The sequence below is a fragment of the Heteronotia binoei genome, chromosome 2, assembly GCF_032191835.1.
Source record: "Heteronotia binoei isolate CCM8104 ecotype False Entrance Well chromosome 2, APGP_CSIRO_Hbin_v1, whole genome shotgun sequence".
Classification (NCBI taxonomy): domain Eukaryota; kingdom Metazoa; phylum Chordata; class Lepidosauria; order Squamata; family Gekkonidae; genus Heteronotia; species Heteronotia binoei.
In genome coordinates this window covers 172,202,268-172,219,735 of record NC_083224.1, presented here as the reverse complement: position 1 = coordinate 172,219,735, position 17,468 = coordinate 172,202,268, and the positions used below count along the sequence as shown (strand labels likewise).

Sequence of the window (17,468 nt, the reverse complement as noted above, 5' to 3'; positions counted from 1 at the left end):
TGCTTTGGGAAGTGCTTTGAAAGTAATCTCCAGTCCAACTGGATGAAACAAAACTACGGTTCAAGGGGACAAGACAGGACATTATCTAGAACATAGTGACTTGGATATATGATTTTTATGGTTTTCTCCTTTGTATTTCTGGTGTATTTTGTGGGCAGTCTACATGCTGATTCGCTATGACCTTTTATCCTCTTGTTTTTCCCGTTCCCCTTTTCCCTGATAAAATGAATAATTACTTTATAAAAAAGAAAGAAAGAAAGTAATCTCTAGTCCATGAGTTCAGTATCTCAGGCGTATGGGAATACTTTTGTAAAGAAATCACCTGACATTATAACCTCTGCAGAAGTTAGGAATGCCAGTCAGTGGTTTCCCTTTTTGTGTTGGAATGCTTATGAACATTTCAACTGACCCAGAATTTGAGAACATGCAGTTTAGTGAGAGATGGGTCTGAGCAGGGCTTTTTTTGAGCAGGAATGCAGAGGAACACAGTTCTGGCTGGCTTGGTGTCAGGGGGTGTGGCCTAATATGCAAATGAGTTCCTGCTGGGCTTTTTCTACCAAAAAAAGCCCTGGGTCTGAGGGATTTCTTGAGGAAGGATGCCACAGAGAAGGGATGGAGGGGGAAGGCATGTTATCTCAACAGTAGTCAGTGCTAGACTAAATGTGTGACTGGTTTGTTATTAGAGATGTGGGTAGAGTACATTGCATGTGAGTCATGAAAGTAGGGATGTCATTGCAGATGTGCATGTGTGACAGAGAGAATGTAAAGTGGGAGCTAAGTGGAAAAGGTATTATCTAGAAAATATGACACCCACAGTTTTCACAGATCTTCACTTGTGCTTAAATATGGACACTTCCACTTGATTGCCTTCAGGACATCCTGTTCTTGCAGTTCCTGAAGGCAGAGGGGTGCCATATTATGCTGCCACTTTGTTGATTCACACAGCTGTTTGAGGCCACTGTGAAAACAAAACAGGTTGTGGATTTTGGGCAACTGGCTGCTAGCTGTGTTCTGAAGGAACACATACTGATGTTTTCAAAGACACATTTAACTTGAGTAACAATAATATTTTGCATTTATATAGCAACTCCCATGAGAGTTCAAAATGCTGCACGCGCATTCCTTCAGTAATCATTGCAATCTTTGTGAAAAGCAGAATAAGAAAATGAGCATTCAGGAGCTGAGGCTGAAAGTGGCTTGCCTACAGCCAGGGTTGGTGCAAAGTATTTTGCCACCCCAAGCAGGCCATGATGGGATGCCACCCAGTCATCTCCTGTATTGTTGATAGCTGGGAGTAGGGTTACTAATGGCTAAACGGATCCCATCTGACCTTCGGGAATTACCAGGTGATGTTAGTCAGCTCCATGCTACGAAAAGTTCCCACTGCCCATTTCTGCATACAAGTATTGGTGCTGCTTGGAGAAGTAGTGAGAACAAATTAGGAAGGAAAACTGACATTGCAACAATGCTGCAACATCACTTCCAGCATGAACCTGGAAGTGGCATCACCACATTGGGATGATACTCTAGGAGTCACCTAAAGCCCTATGGTAAATCATGTTTCAGGGGAATCCTAGATTCTTTCCCCAATGTGGTGACATCAGAGCATAGAGTTTTACCATAGGTTTTACCATAGAGTTTCCAACAATTTTTACAGCTACCTAGGCTTGCCAATCCCCAGGTCCCAGCAGGGGTTATTCCACTTTCCCAGGCTCCTTCCTGCCCCCAGTCAGCTGGCCGACGGGGGGGAAGCCCCGTCCCCACAGCCACCATGTGACTTCCCACCTCCGGAGGCTTCAGTCTCCGATTAGAAAGGCTTCCTCTTGGGATGGTGTGTCTGAGTTACTTTGAAGAAGTTGGCAGCAGCTCGTGAGTAGAGATGCCAATCCCTCGCTTCAGAGTCGCCAGATATTGGGGGGGGGGGGGGAATGACTGCTGGGCACTTCATAGGGTATAATGGTGAATTGATCTGGAGGTATTGGGAGCTCTTGGGGGCTGTTTTTTGAGGTAGAGGCACCATATTTTCTGTATAGCATCTAGTGCCTCTCCCCAAAATACCCCCCAAGTTACAAAACGATTGGACCAGGGGGTCCAATTCTATGAGCCCCAAAAGAAGGTGCCCCTATCCTTCATTATTTCCTATAGAAGGAAGGCATTTAAAAAGGTGTGCTGTCCCTTTGAATGTAATGGCCAGAACTCCCTTGGAGTTCAATTATGCTTGTCATACCCTTGCTCCTGGCTCCGCCCCCAATGTCTCCTGGCTCCACCCCCAAAGTCTCCAGATATTTCTTGAATTGGACTTGGCAACCCTAGAGCTACCAGTTGTCACTTCTGGGTAGCTCTAGGAATTGCCAGGAACTCAATAGTAAGAACTTCCTGTAAGCAGACAAGGCCTTATTTTTTCTTTTTTTCTCCTGAGATGCCTCTCCCTCACAACCCTAACTGCCAGGGACCATCCTGAGGGGGGGGGGGGGAATGAGCAGTATAGACAGGTTTATTATCATTCTTTTGAAAATCTCCATTTGCAAAAGTGGAACTGGACAATAGTTTAGGGCTGCAGAAGAAGAAAGCATTGAAAACCATGCACTGTGGAGATGTAGTGTTGCTTTATTATATTCCAGGGGAGGGTGGGCAATTTTCTTAGCAAAGGCATGATGAAGTCATTTTGTTTTAGGACAAAACAGCCTCCTTAGTTACTTTGCCACACCCCTCATCAGACTGAAGCCTGCTATTTTAAGCAAGAAATTCCAAATCGCCTTTTTAGCCTATTGCTCAAATAGCCTTTTTCATGTGACACAAGTAGAAAAGCACTTTAGATAATGGCCCTGATGTTCCTCTATGAAAGAGAGAAGGGCACTTTGTTATTTGACAGATGGCAAAAATCTCCAAGCAGGCCCAAGTATTTGCTCCTGGTCTCAGAAGGTAAGTCACGACCATAGCAACAGCCTACGGGTGCAACACAATAAATCTTCCCCTGTAGCACAATTAATACAATCAGAAGTTCCCCAAAGGCTATTTCTGTGTCTAACCATTCAACAGAAAACTTGTCTGCCTGAATGTAAATTTGAATCTTATTTCACGGTCCTCTGTCGACCTGCTGGCTCTATACATTTTGGCAAAACAGGAAAATGGCTTCTGGGAGGCCCCACCTGCAAAACCCTGGGGTTTCTAGAAGCAGTAGGTATTTCTCATGCATTTTGCCTGCCTTCCTAATGGACAGCAAGGATATCCAGGGCTTTTTCTCATGAGAATCTGTTTCTGTGATATTGCTGATTGCCAGCTCTGGCTTGGCAAATTCCTGAAGGTGAGCTCAGCAGGGATGTGATGCCACAGAGTCCACCCTCTGAACCTGCCCTTTCCTCCAGGGGAGCTGATCCTCATAGTTGCAATTCCAAGAGAAGTCTACATCCCACCTTGAGGTTCAGGACTTCTGGAACAGTCAAAATCATCATGACAACTGAGAGGTGATATGATCATCATCTTCAAGTACTTGAAGGGCTGTCATATAGAAGATGGTGCAGAGTTGTTTTCTGTTGCCCCAAAAGGTTGAACCAGAACCAACGGGTTGAAATTGAATCAAGAGAGCTTTCAACTAAACATTAGGAAGAACTTCCTGACAGTTAGAGGAGTCCCTCAGTGGAACAGGCTTCCTTGGGAGGTGGTAGGCTCTCCTTCCTTGGAGGTTTTTAAACAGAGGCTAGATGGCCATCTGACGACAATGCTGATTCTGCGAATTTAGGTGGATCATGAAAGGGAGGGCAGGAGGGGTTGCATCAATACTTCGTTCTTGTGACCCTTTTTTACATGCCTAGGGGAATGCTGATAGCCACTTTGAGGTCAGGAAGCAATCTTCTCTTGGCCAATTGGGCCAGCAATCCTGGAGGGGGGTTCCCCCTTCATTTGTAATAGGGCTGCAAGTGACATCATCATGTTGGCAACGTCACACAGTGGCCACTCTAGGCGTTTCTGGGAAAACTCTATGTTTTTCCTGGACGCTGTAGCCATTTGGGAGGGAAAACTCTATGGTACGATAGGTACCATAGAGTTTTTACCTCCAAAATGGTTAGAGCATCTGGGAAAAACCATAGAGTTTTCCTGGAAATGCCTAGAGCAGCCCCACATGGTGTCACCATTGTGATGACATCGCTTCCAGGTTACATCATCATGTCACGCGTGTGCTTTGCGTGTGTGCGAAAGTCCCCCGCTGCAGGACGCTGAGGACTTGGCAACCCTAATTTGGGATTAGGTTTAGTATTACACCTCAAGGGCATAGTTCTCATTAAGGAGATTGGCCAATCCCCTTTGGTCATGCAGTGTATCTTGCTTCTCCCTCTAGTTGCCCCACCGGAGAGCCTGCGAGTGTCTGCGATCTGTGACAGGACGATTGACTTGGAATGGGACGGGCCAATGGCTGTGACGGAATATGTCATCTCCTACCAGCCCGCAGTACCTGGAGGCTTGCAGCTCCAGCAACGGGTGCCAGGGGACTGGAGCTCCATCACCATCAAGGAGCTGGAGCCGGGTCTTACGTACAATATCAGCCTCTATGCTGTCATCAGTGATGTGCTCAGTGCACCGGTGGGTGCCAAGGTTGCCACCCGTAAGTATTGCACAATTCAGTTTGGGAAGCCGGAGGCATTTCAAGGCAGTGCAAGATTAAACCCTGTGGAGACCCTCAGGCAGTCAAAATCACGGGGGGGGGGAGGGGGGCTCTCGCGAATTATCTCAGAGTTGGAGCGCTTGTCCTGCCACCTGTGGCCCCCACTGCAGCCTGCAGGCACTTTCCCAAAAACTCCTTTGACAAAACTGCAGGGGAGAGGCAGAGAGAGGCAAACTTGGTGATGATGTCAGCAGCAGCCACACTGGGCAAGTTGGGCAAGGAACGGCTCAGTTGCTGACTGCACATGCAGGCTGGGAGGGCTGCAAGCAGGGGGAAAACTGGGGAGAAAAGCCAGCCTGGGGCCCTTAAAGGCATGGGGGCCCATAGGCCAATGCCTACTTTGCCTGATCGTTAATCCAGCCCTGTTTCAAGGGGACAGGAAGGAAGCAAGATTCACAGCAGCTCAAAGGGCCAGCTGCCTGCTCTTGCATATGTCAAGGCTGAAAATGCAAAAACAGTGTGTTTTAAGAGCCTCTGCGGCTGTTGTATTTATTATTGTAATAACCGTAAATACAAGTGCCCCTGAGAAATAATCAGACACGGTCTATAACACAGGGAATGAGGAGGAACTGCCTACCTGGCACCCCTGCTTTCACCTGCTCCTCTGATTTAGTAAGAAGAGCAACGCACAGCAAACCGCAAACCGCTGTAAGCACATTAGTTCTTTGGGGCCTCAAAGGCAGCTAACAGGCTTCGATGGGTTTGAGTCAGTTGCCAGCAGACTTTAGTATAATCTAATTTGGGAGGTCCTGATCGGGTGAAAGAACTGCAGGGATTTCAGGTTAATGAAATGGATCTCTCTCTATCCCTCCCTTGTCACGGTTTGGCTTCCCAGTCCGCTGAGTTTGTTCCAGAAGTGCAGCCTATCTGCTATGGGTGGATTCCCTAAAATCCCAGAAGAACAGACCCTGTATGATCAGACCAACAAAGGAGTTAGCCCATGCATTATTCTGGGGAAACTGGTCATATGTGTTGCAGTGAATTCTCTACCAGATGTATGATCTCTGTATCCTTACTGAGTGGTCCTGTTAGCAGACATGCAGCCCTGAAACAAAGATCCTCTGACACTGCCGGACTCAACCATAAAAGCAAATCACAGGCTCCATGTCCTGAACCCATTTTTTGGGAAGGGTGGCATAGAAATCTAACATAATAAATAAATGCCACCCTTCCATAGTGACCAGACACACACACACCCAGCAGCCCAGTTTGGTACATCCGGGACAAAATGGCTACAAAGAAGAGAGATGGGACATCACAAAACAGGGAGCTTTCTGCTCAGTCAGTCAAGCAGACAAGCATTTATTATGGTCAAACATCCATGGAAAAGTGTGTCTGACATGTAGACTTAATAGGGATGCCAGCCTCCAGGTGGGACCTTAGAATTGCCTGGAATTACAGCTCATCTTCAGACTAAAAAGATAAATTCCACAGGAGAAAAGGGATGATTTGGAGGGTGGATTCTATGGGATTTGAATTCCACTGAGGTCCCTGTCCTCCAAGGCTCCATCCCCAAATCTCCAGGAATTTCCCAACCTAGATCTGGCAGCCCCACCCCATTCCCTGCTGGTGACCGGGGGTGGGGGTGACCTGACAACCTTACAAGAACATGTACACAATCCTTCATTAAAATATATTGTTTAAAAACAAGTAGATATCAATGAATCCATGCTGTACCTCCGTAGACTCTGGCAGCTGTACATAATCTAAGTTCTCTCCAGAGTTCCAGACTGAAGGTCTGCCAGACAATGGGAGGTTTACCATTCCTCTGATATTCCTGAGATTTATTGTTTTTTTGGAGGGCAGGTGTAATAAATATGTATCTAAGGGCAGCATGAGTTGGCCATAATGGTATTTTCCACCAAGATCATTATAGAAGGCACAGCGCAGCAGCACATGTACCACCATTTCAATTTCCCCAATAACACAAAAGTATAAATGTTCCTGCAGTGGTCCACCACATTATCTCCTATCTATTACGGACAACATCGCTGTTCCTGCTCAGTGTTTGATAGACAAGTGCTGCCTTCTTCCTCTCATGAAGCAGCTCAGGACCTCCGCAGTAGCTCAGGACCTAAGCGATTGTGTCATGCAGTGTCAGAAGCAGCTTGGGTTACAAAGGAAAGCATGGCAGACGTCAGAGGGAAAGGTCCACTTGGCCTCTCTCCTAAACTTCTAACTGCACCTTTCCCTTCCTTTCCTCCCCTGCAGAGTTCCAGATGTGTGCCATATGTCTGGAACCCCTTAGGGGTGGGGAGGCAGAGTGAAAGTAGGGTTGCCAGCCTGCAGTTGAGGCCTGGAGTGCTTTCAGAATTACAAATGGTCTTCAGACTACATAGAGCAGTTTCCTTGAGGGAAACTGCTACTTTGGAGGGCAAATGGCTATGACACATGCCACCCCCCACGCTCCTTCCCCTTCCCAAACTCCACCCTTTCCAGGTTCCACTCCCAGATCTCCAGACATTTCCAAACCTGGAGCTGGCAGCCCTAAGTCACATTGAAAAGGCATGAGCAGGGAGCATGTCCTTCTGCATTTCTGGTCCTCTTCATCCATCCTAAAGATTTTGTTATTGTTGTTGTTGTTGTTGGAGAAATGGCTATTAGGTAGAGTTGTCAACTCTGACAACTTCTAATGATGGTGATTTTTTTTCTTCTTCTTAGAGTCTCCCAGACCCAGGTCTCCCAGTCTCTCAGATCCAAGCCTTTTGCAATTCATGCTTAATCAAATCAGACATACAGGCAGGGCGCTTTTTTTAGCAGGAACGCACAGGAATGCAGTTCCAGCTGGTTTGGTGCCAGGAGGTGTGGCCTAATATCCAAATGAGTTCCGGCTGGACCTTTTCTACAGAAAGCCCTGTCTGAAACAATGGTGCTGTCAGGGAGTGTGGCTTAATATGCAAATGAGATTCTGCTGGACTTTTTTTCTACCCAAAAGCCCTGGATTTGGGATTGTCAACAAGGATATATGGCTGAATTCCTTGTTTGTAGACAGGATGCTGTGAAAGGATAATGATTGTGGGAGAACAGCACTGAGGTAATTGTCTTTGAATTTATATCCTCAGGGCTTTTTTTGGAGCAGGAATGCACAGGAACACAGTTCCAACTGGCTTGGTGCCAGAGAGTGTGGCCTTATATGCAAATGAGTTCCTGCTGTAGAAAAAAGCCCTGCATACAGGGACATTGAGTAGCAGTGTGCATTCTTCAGAGTTTATTTGGGTTGTCATCGGCTGTAGGATTTAAGGAATGCAAATTGTGGCTTCAAGCTGAACCGTATTTATATTTTGATAGGGAGCTTTTGCTCTAGGCAGCCCAAGTCAAAGCAGGTGGCCCTTGAAAGTTTGTGTGTGCTCATAGCGGGACAACATTAGAAGGAAGTTTCATCTCTGCAAACAGACCTCTCCCTCTTCCAATACACAAACACACAGAGCCGTTCGTTTCTGACAGTTGATTTTGCTAAGTCATTTGGAGCCGTGATTTGCTATGGCTCTTAGCCTTAAGCTGGGCTCTCTTTTTCAATCATACATCGTTGCAGCATAGCTCATATGGTTGTTGTGTTCAAGTCACAGCGGGTTTATGGTGACTCTGCAGGGTTTTCAAGGCAAGAGACATCCAGAGTTGGTTGGGGGTGGGGGGATGACCAGCCTGGGGATTCCAGTACTCCTGGGGAGGGGAAGGTATGATGGTGGGAACAGACAGAATTATAAGAGAAGGAGGCCAAGACATGATAGCGCTCGGCCCCCTTCCAGTCTGCGTCATATCCCGACGGTGGCAGGTAGAGGGGTCAGGTTGAATTACTTGCCTCCATCATTGGTGTTATGTAATGCCAGGTCCATAAATAATAAGACCTCAATCCTTCGGGAGTTCTTGCTTGAGCAGGACGTGGACCTGGCTTGTGTGACTGAGACCTGGGTGCGAGATGGGGAGACTGTAGCTCTCTCCCAGAAGGCTCCCCCAGGATACTCAGTGTTTCACCAATCATGGACTAGCGGGCAGCGGGGAGGGGTGGCTTTATTCATACAAGAGGCTTACTCCTTCCAGGCTCTCCCGGCCCAGAGATTAATGGCATTGAATGTGTCGGTCTGGCGTGGGACGTTGGGCAGGGGTTGGCAATCTGGCTGGTGTACCATCTGCCTAACACACCAGCCGGTGCCTTACCATCCCTGATGGAGGCTGTAACAGGCTGGGCATTGGAGTACCCAAGGCTTTTGATCCTGGGTAACTTCAATGTCCATGCCGATGACGCAACCTCCAGTCAGGCAATGGACCTAGTGTCATCCATGGCGACACTGGGACTCTCCCAACTTGTTACAACGCCCACTCACCAGGCGGGGCACATGCTAGATTTGATCTTTGTGGCGGGAGTTTTAGTGGACAGTATTACTGCTGAAGCAGTGCCATGGTCGGACCACTATACCCTCAAGGCTTGTTGGATGTCACATCCCAAGCCCGTTTAGGCAGTGAGCACATTTTAGCTTGCCCGCGGAGCCAGATGGACCCAGAATAGTTCCAAAGGGCTCTACGGGATTCCTGGCCCCCTGGCGATTCCCTGGATGACCTGGTTGAGTCCTGTCATGACAGACTCTCCAGAGCCATTGATGGGATCGCACCTTGACGTCCTCTGCGCCCTCGCTCTAAGCTAGCACCATGGTACAACCTGGAGTTGCGGCAGATGAAACGAGGACTCAGACAGCTAGAGAGGCAATGGCGGTGTACTCAAGACAAAGTGACTAGAACATCTTATAGAGAGTTTATGAGGTCCTATGAGATGGCAGTTAAAGCCACAAAGAAGATTGCATCTGCAATTCCACACCCTGCACAATTGTTTAACACAATTCGGCCCTTACAACGCTGTCACAAGGCAGGCCAAATTCTAGGGAATTGGAGATCAGCTGTGAGGCTTTTGCGAACTTTTTTGCAGATAAGATCTCATCGCTCCACCACAACCTCCCCGCCACATCGGAGACAGTATGTGAACTCGAGGCCCCATGCCTGTCTTCTGGTTCTGTTCTGGACCGCTTCAATACACTCAGCCTAGAGAAAGTTGACGGGATCCTCTCTACTGTACGCCCAACAACTTGTGATCTGGACCCTTGCCCCTCCTGGCTAATTAAAGCTTGCCAAAGGGAGCTCAGATATCCTATGTGGGATATCGTAAATCGATCCCTTGCGGAAGGGCGTTTTCCAATACTTCTTAAAGAGGCTGTGGTCCGCCCTCTCCTGAAAAAAATCAACATTAGACCCGGCCGAATTGGCACATTACCGGCCGATCTCGAATTTACCCTTTTGGGGTAAAATTATTGAGAGGGCAGTAGCACTACAGTTACAGAGCTTTCTGGATGACGCTTCCATCCTAGACCCTCACCAGTCCGGCTTCCACCCAGGTCATGGGGTGGAAACAGTGCTGGTCACCCTGGTGGATGACCTCCAGCGGCATCTGGATTGAGGCGGCTCGATGGTACTGATGTTGTTGGACCTATCAGCAGCATTCAATACAGTCGATCATCGGTTGCTGACCTGCCATCTCACTGATGCAGGTATTCAGGGGTTGGCCTTGCAATGGCTTTCCTCCTTCCTTGATGGTCGGGGACAAAGGGTGGCGATTGGGGGAGAACTGTCCCAGAGGCACTCACTAGATTGTGGGGTGCCACAGGGGGCAGTGCTCTCTCCAATGTTGTATAACATCTACATGCGCCCCCTTGCCCAGATTGCCCAGAGGTGTGGGTTGGGTTGTCACCAGTACGCTGATGACACCCAGCTCCATCTACTGATGGATAGCCGGCCTGACTGTGTCCCAGAAAATTTGGACCTGGCGCTGCAAGCTGTGGCTGGATGGGTTAGGCTGAGTAGATTGAAGATCAATCCAGGGAAGATAGAGGTCCTTTGCCTGAGTCATGGCGGTCTGGGAAGGGATATTCCCCTACTGGCGTTTGATGGTTCACCACTGGCAATGGCGCACAAGGTCAAGAGCTTGGGGATGCTACTGGAGCCTGCCTTGATAATGGAGGTCCAGATAGCAGCCACTGCTGAATCCGCATTTTTCCATCTTAGGCGGGCAAGGCAGTTGGTCCCCTTCCTGGAGCGCGGAGATCTGGCAACAGTGATCCATGCAGCAGTCACCTCGAGGCTGGACTACTGTAATGCCCTCTATATGGGGCTGCCCTTGTACTGAACCCGGAAGCTGCAGCTAGTGCAGAACACAGCCACCCAGCTGTTATTGGGGCTCCCCAGGTGGGAGCACATTCAATCGGGACTGCGGGAACTGCACTAGCTTCCAATAGTATACTGGATTCATTGCAAAGTGCTGGTTATTACCTTTTATGGCCTAGGACCTGCCTACCTTAGGGACCGTCTCTCCCCACATGTTCCCCAGAGAGTACTTAGATCGGGATCACAAAATCTATTCGTAATCCCCGAGCCAAAGAAGGCCCGATTGAAATCAACTAGAGACAGGGCCTTCTCAATTGTAGCCCCTGCTGGTGGAACCAACTGCCAGATGAAGTGAGGGCCTTGTGGAACCTTGTGCAGTTCCACAGGGCCTGCAAGACTGTCCTCTTCCAGCTGGCATTCAATGGACTCGGCACAGGTATTTAAGAGAAGTGGATAAAGGCTGTCGCCACCAGAATAGCACCAATTCAGTATTCTGTTTTAACCATTGCATTTTATTACTGAATGTATAATTTTAATACTTATTAATTTAATTGTTTGTCGGATTTTATGTTGTGAGCCGCCCTGAGCCTGCTTCAGCGGGGAGGGCGGGATATAAATCAAATAACAACCCTGAACTTCCTTAGCAGGTCTCCCATCTAAATACTGACCATGGCTGACCCTGCTTAGCTTCCACAATCTGATGAGATCAGGCTAGGCTGAGATATCCAGGTCAGAGCTATAACTCATATGCCAAAATGATAATCATCACCATCCACACCCTACATGATCTTATCCCTGGTGCACTTATCTTTGGGGGGGGGGGCGGTTCCCCACTATTTGCCATGTGTGTGAACTGCGATCAAGTTGCTTCTGACTTCTGGCAACCCTATGAGTTGATGTACTCCAAGAAGTTCTGTTAACAGCCTTGCTCAGGTCTTGCAAAATGAGAATTGTGGCTTCCTTGTATTGAGCCAGTGCAGGGGTGGCCAAACTTGCTTAACAGAAGAGCCACATAGAATAAACATCAGATGTTTAAGAGCCACAAGATATGAAAGCCAGATGTTTGAGAGCTGGAAGAGAGGGAAGGAGGCAGGCAGGCCGGCAAATAGATCGGGGGGGAGGGAGAAGTGGAAAGAAAGCAATTTTCACTTTAAATGTATTATCCAAGCCAGGCAATGGGGCAGTGGGGGCTTCTAAAGCACACTCTATGGATGAAAGAGCCACATATGGCTCCTGAGCCACAGTTTGGCCACCCCTGAGCCCGTCCCTCTCATTCTGGGTCTTCCTCTTTTCCTGCTGCCTTCAGACGCACCCAATATGCATGAGCTCCATAATGTTGGAACTGTGCTGTATGTGGATTTGTCATGGGCGAGATGTGCATGGGGGAAAAAAATAAGCATTGCCCAGTTCACACTTTATGGTGATTGCATGTATTGGGTGCATTGTGAGGACCACATGAAAAGTTGGCAGGGCTCCACTTCATGTGAATGTAACATCTGCACAAGGCTCTTTTGTAGCACATCTCACACGTATTACGGTGAATATACATACAGTGCATGTACACTGCACGCTTGATTTGTCTTTATATGCTCATTAAGTAATTCAGCTATTACATTCAATGCACGTACAACTGAACATGCAATGAGCCCCATATTTATATGGTTTTGCTTTAAAAGGGAATGCACATTGACTCTTTCTTACAAACAGATGCACTCGCAATCACCATAAGTTACAAATAGGGTTTTGATTGGCCACCTATCCTCTTCTTCTTTACATCTTATTGCTAGTCTCTGCTACCCTCTTGCCTGCTTCCCCTTCCTTTCACATTCTCCCCATCCCCATTTGGCCACCCCCCCCCTCCCCTTTATTCCACCGCTTCCTTCTTTTCTTGCTCTCTCTGGTCTCTTTCCCTGTCGTGCTAACAGTGGCCTTTTTCTCTGGCCCAAGGAGCCTCTCTTGCTGTCAGCAGCTGTGAGTCTCTCGTGTTGGGGAAGACTCCTCAGGCCGAAAGAAGGTGCTGACTCTAGTCGAATGAATGCCTGAGATCCATCCCCTAATCACCTGCTATTGTCTGCTGCACACATCAAGCAATTGTTACAGGCACTGCTCCGAGGGCCACTTGAAATGCAGGAGATGCTAAGCTAACCAGCTGGGGCTGTGCAAAGAAACGGTAGTGATTTGGGACAGGAACTCTGAGTCAACAGGCTACAAAATATCTTGGCAATTGAAACCGGCCTTCAACTGGGTGAACTGCGGAGGAGGTGAAAGGAACAGAGGCTCTTCTGCAGAGGCCTGTAGCTCTCCATGATGCTCTTGCTTGCACTTGAGAATTCCCCACACACTCTTATCCCTGAGATTATTCCATTAGGACACGCCTGCAAAACAAGAAGGAAGGGCTGTCTGCCGACGCCTGTTCATTCCCTTCAATTGAACGGACACAGGATGCCGTGTTTTAAAGAAACCTGGACAATCTTAAGACATCCAGCAGGAACAAACCTCTGTTTCCAAACATGGGCGTTATACACTCAGAAGGGGGGCAAGATGAGCTGTGGTGGCATCAACCAAAGGGTGTTTTCAGCAGGAAAGCTGGCTTTGTCACATCATGATGTTTGAGAGGTCTCCTGGTTGCTTTTATGAAGAACTGTCGATGTTGCAGAACGCAGCCCAGCTCCCAGGGAGCGTAGTGAGATGATCAGCCCTGCTATGCCTGCGTGGTGGTGGCAGCTTAAAAAACTGCTGTTAGTGAAATGTGGCAAGCAGCTGGTGAAGCCGAACACCAGCAACCCGGTGCCAGCCATCTGTGCAGCGGATGGGCTCTGTATCAGTTATATTGCCTCTAAAGAGAACAAGAGAACCTCCAGCCCTTAAACTGCAGTGCTAAGCAGAGTACTATCAGCTTGCAACCAACTAGGGTTGCCAGACCCCCCTGGGCCAGGCAGGGGTCTCTCACTGTTGTCCTCTCCCCCCCCCCAATTACTCCCTGTTATCTCTGAGAAGCTGGAAAAAACCATGACGTGCCTACATAATCCAGAAGTTGGGCAGTGACACACTGGCTTTTGGACAAAACTCTGATTTGTATCTGATTCTGCCATAGCATTTTGCCCCAAAACCAGAGTGTCACTGGCAATGTTCCCTCTAAGCTGCAGAGTCTTGTGAGCAAAAATTCTACTTTATGAGCTTTACTGTCATTAAAGTTGTGAGCCACTGCATTAATTAATGTGCTCTGGGATCATCATTCCTGGTCTAAGACAAAATTGTGTGAGCTGGAGGCTAAAAATCTGAGAGCTAGCTCACGCTAACTCAGCTTAGCGGGAACACTGGTCACTGCCCAACATACCCAATGTGCCTACATTACTTCCTGATGACATAGGCATGTTTCAGCTTCCCACTCCCAGAAAGGTCCCTTCCACCCCCTGCCAGTCTGCCGTTGGGACCAGGCAAACCAATTTATGGCAACCCCAGCAAAGAGCTTTCAAGACAAATGAGAAGCAGAGATGGTTTGCCAATGCCTTCCTCTGCAGAGCCTTCCTTGGTGGTCTCCCATCCAAGTACTGACCCTGCTCAGCTTCTGAGATCTGTGGAGAGCAGGCCATTCCACATTGCCATCCCTCCCCTACTAAGCAGAGTATCCCAGCCAATGCTATTAATTTCAATTGACTTAAGTGGTGCTGCTGTGCTTAGGAAGGTTGTAACTCTGCATAAGACTGGATTGTTATTCGCCTAACTAGGTATGCAGGAGAGCCTAGAACAGGGGTGGCCAAACTGCAGCTCGGGAGCCACATGTGGCTCTTTCACACATATTGTGTGTGGCTCTCAACGCCCCCACCATCCTGCTGGCCAGCTTGGAGAAGGCATTTGGCTCTTTAAATCACTTCTCTAAGCCAAGCCAGCTGGTGGCTTGGATAATGCATTTAAAGTTAAAGTTGCTTTCTTTCCACCTCTCCCCATCAATTTCTTTTCCTTCCTTCCTTGCGGCTGTCAAACATCTGACATTTAGCCTATGTAGCTCTTACGTTAAGCACGTTTGGACACTCCTGCCCTAGAAGCTGCCACACAGGAAACGAGGTGAGCTGCCTATTCTAGGCTCTCCTGTAACACAACATCACAAAGAACATCAGCAATGAGGGGGCTAGAGGAGAGTTGGGAATACCATCTTTTAGGCGGTCCTGGCATGGCACAGTGTTTAGAGCATAGGACAACTGATTTTGAATCCTTTTGTGAAGAGCAGACGGGAGCTGGGAGACCAAGGATGAACCTAGTCGGTCAGCCCTCTGCAAATGCACAGGAAGCCCCCAGGGTCTGATGTCCTTCCCTCCTAATTAATGACACACTGCTTTGTCATGGAACCTCACTGGGTGACCCTGGGCCCATCACACACTCTGAACCTTACCTACTTTACAGGGTTGTTGCAAAGACAGAGGGGGAGGAATGATATGACAAGCCAGTTTGAGTCCCCACTGGGGACTCACAGGATCTCTGAGTTTCTGGTGGACCACAATTCATGCTGAAGTTTCTGCCTGACAGTAGACACCCCAGTCTGTCTCTCACAAGTGGCCTTCTATAACCAGCACCCTGCTACAGCTCAAAGTTTCTCTGTTATCTTTCTGCTTGCTTTTCTCTGAGTCCTTAACATCTAATCTTTATGTGACCATCAGGAAATCCATCAGATGTAGAGAATAGGGGCATCTCATTTACCCAACAGGTATAATGAGTTTGCTTGATGAGAGCCAGTTTGGTGTAGTGGCTAAGTGCATGGATTCTAATCTGGGAGAACCAGATTTGATTCCCCACTCCTTCATGTGCACCTACTGAGTGATCTTAGGCAAGTCACAGTTCTCTCAGAGCTGTTCTAGAAAGAGCAGTTCTAGAAAGAGCTCTCTCAGCCCCACCTACCACACAGGGTGTGGGGAGAGGAAGAGAAAGTCTGTGACTCTAAGTAAAGTGTGTGATATAAACTCAATCTCCTCCTCTCCTCCTCCTTCTCATTGCACTGACTGTCTACTACTCATGGTACTTTGGAAGTGGAAATGAGTGATATGTTGATGAATGGAACTTGGGGACTGAGTTATCCAAAGGGCACAATGTCACTAGCAAGGTGATTTATTTTTTCTCATTTGCATTGCTGTGTTCCAGAACTCTCCACCCCGCAAGGTCTGCAGTTCAAAACAATCACAGAGACCACTGTAGAGATGCAGTGGGAGCCCTTCTCCTTCTCGTTTGATGGCTGGGAGATCAGCTTCATCCCCAAGGTAATGGCATCGTTCAAAACAGGTCCTTCCTGCCCTACCCATCAGCTGGGACTTAAGTAAGAAATGCACAGTGGTTTCCATTGGACGTGTAAGTGTGTGGGGGGGCTGCCCTGGGCAATATTCTGCAAGAGAATTTTGAAGGCAGAGGCCAGAAGAGAGAAACTCGGAATATGTTGCCAAGCCTAAATCTCTTTGTGACACATAGTGGTCTGGATCCCATGGGTGTGTTGAGCTGCTAGTCCTGCTTTGCCACAGGGGGTGGATTACATGGCCTTTTGATCCTGCCTGTCTCAGACATGTGGCCACTTTGCTCAACACTTCACAGATAAAGCCTCTTCTATCCATATTGACTTGGACTCTACTGTTAGAGTTGCCAACCTCCATGTGGCAGCTGGAGATCTCCCATGGATTACAAGTGATCTCCAGATGACAGAAATCAGTTCCCCTGGAGAAAATGAGTTCTTTGGACTCTGTGGGCATTATATCCCACTGGGGTCCCTTCCCAAACCCTGCCCTTCCTACTTGATACTAGCAGTGACAAGATCAGATGGCTCCAGAGTGCTGACTTGTCTAGCTGCTTGGGATACTTTTCAGTTTATTCAGTTTAAGGATATGGACAGGGTCCTTGGGGACTTACTAAGATGAACCTTGCCCTTCCCAAAGCCTTAAATCTGCCAGTGGTGGTGATGTCTGACTGGGTCCAAGAGATAGTCACGCCTCCTTGAGAGAGGGGGTGCTTGCCTCCACTTTGAAACAAGCTGTATTGTGTCCTCTGCTGAGAAAGTCAACCTCAGACCCAGAAGACTTCAGTAACTGCTGACCAGTCTCAAATGTTCCATTCTTGAGAAAGGTAACGGAATGGGTGGTGGCTGAGGATCCTTTCCAGTCCGGTTTCAGAGAGAATTATGGGACTGAAACAGCCCTTGTGATCCTGGAGGATGATTTACACCAGGAGATGGAAAGAGGAAGCGCAACTCTGTTGATTCTGCTGGTCTTCTCAGAGACCAGTTTCACGCTAGACCTTTAGTCCTGGTTTAGTCCTGTCCCCAAGCTGACATTCTGCACTAAAATCATAGAGTCATAGAGTTGGTTTCTCTGATTCTATTATTCTAGTGTACAATGTCGGTTTGGGGACAGGGCTAAACAAGGATTAAAGATCTAGAGTGAAATTTTTATTCTATTGACTCTAATCTGGAAAACTGGGTTTGATTCCCCACTCCTCCACACAAAGCCTGCTGTGTGACATCGGGCCAGTCACAGTTCTCTCAGAACTCGCTCATTCTCACCTACCGTACCTCACAAGGTAGGTGTGAGGAGAGGAAGGGAAGGTGATTGTAAGCTACTTTGACACTTTATAGAAAAAAGAAGTATCTATTCTTCAAATGTTCTAATTGTTTTAATTGGGGGGGGGG

The 17,468-nt window shown here is 48.0% G+C and overlaps 1 protein-coding gene across 1 annotated transcript in view; it reads left to right on the top strand.

Annotated features, from left to right (window-relative positions):
- The window catches only part of TNR (tenascin R), a 599,486-nt gene that overhangs the window by 500,437 nt on the left and 81,581 nt on the right, over positions 1 to 17,468 (top strand). Inside the window, exons 5-6 of the mRNA XM_060232476.1 lie at positions 4,337 to 4,600; positions 15,941 to 16,056. Coding sequence (XP_060088459.1) covers positions 4,337 to 4,600; positions 15,941 to 16,056 — 380 coding nt within the window. The remainder of the gene's footprint in view (positions 1 to 4,336; positions 4,601 to 15,940; positions 16,057 to 17,468) is intronic.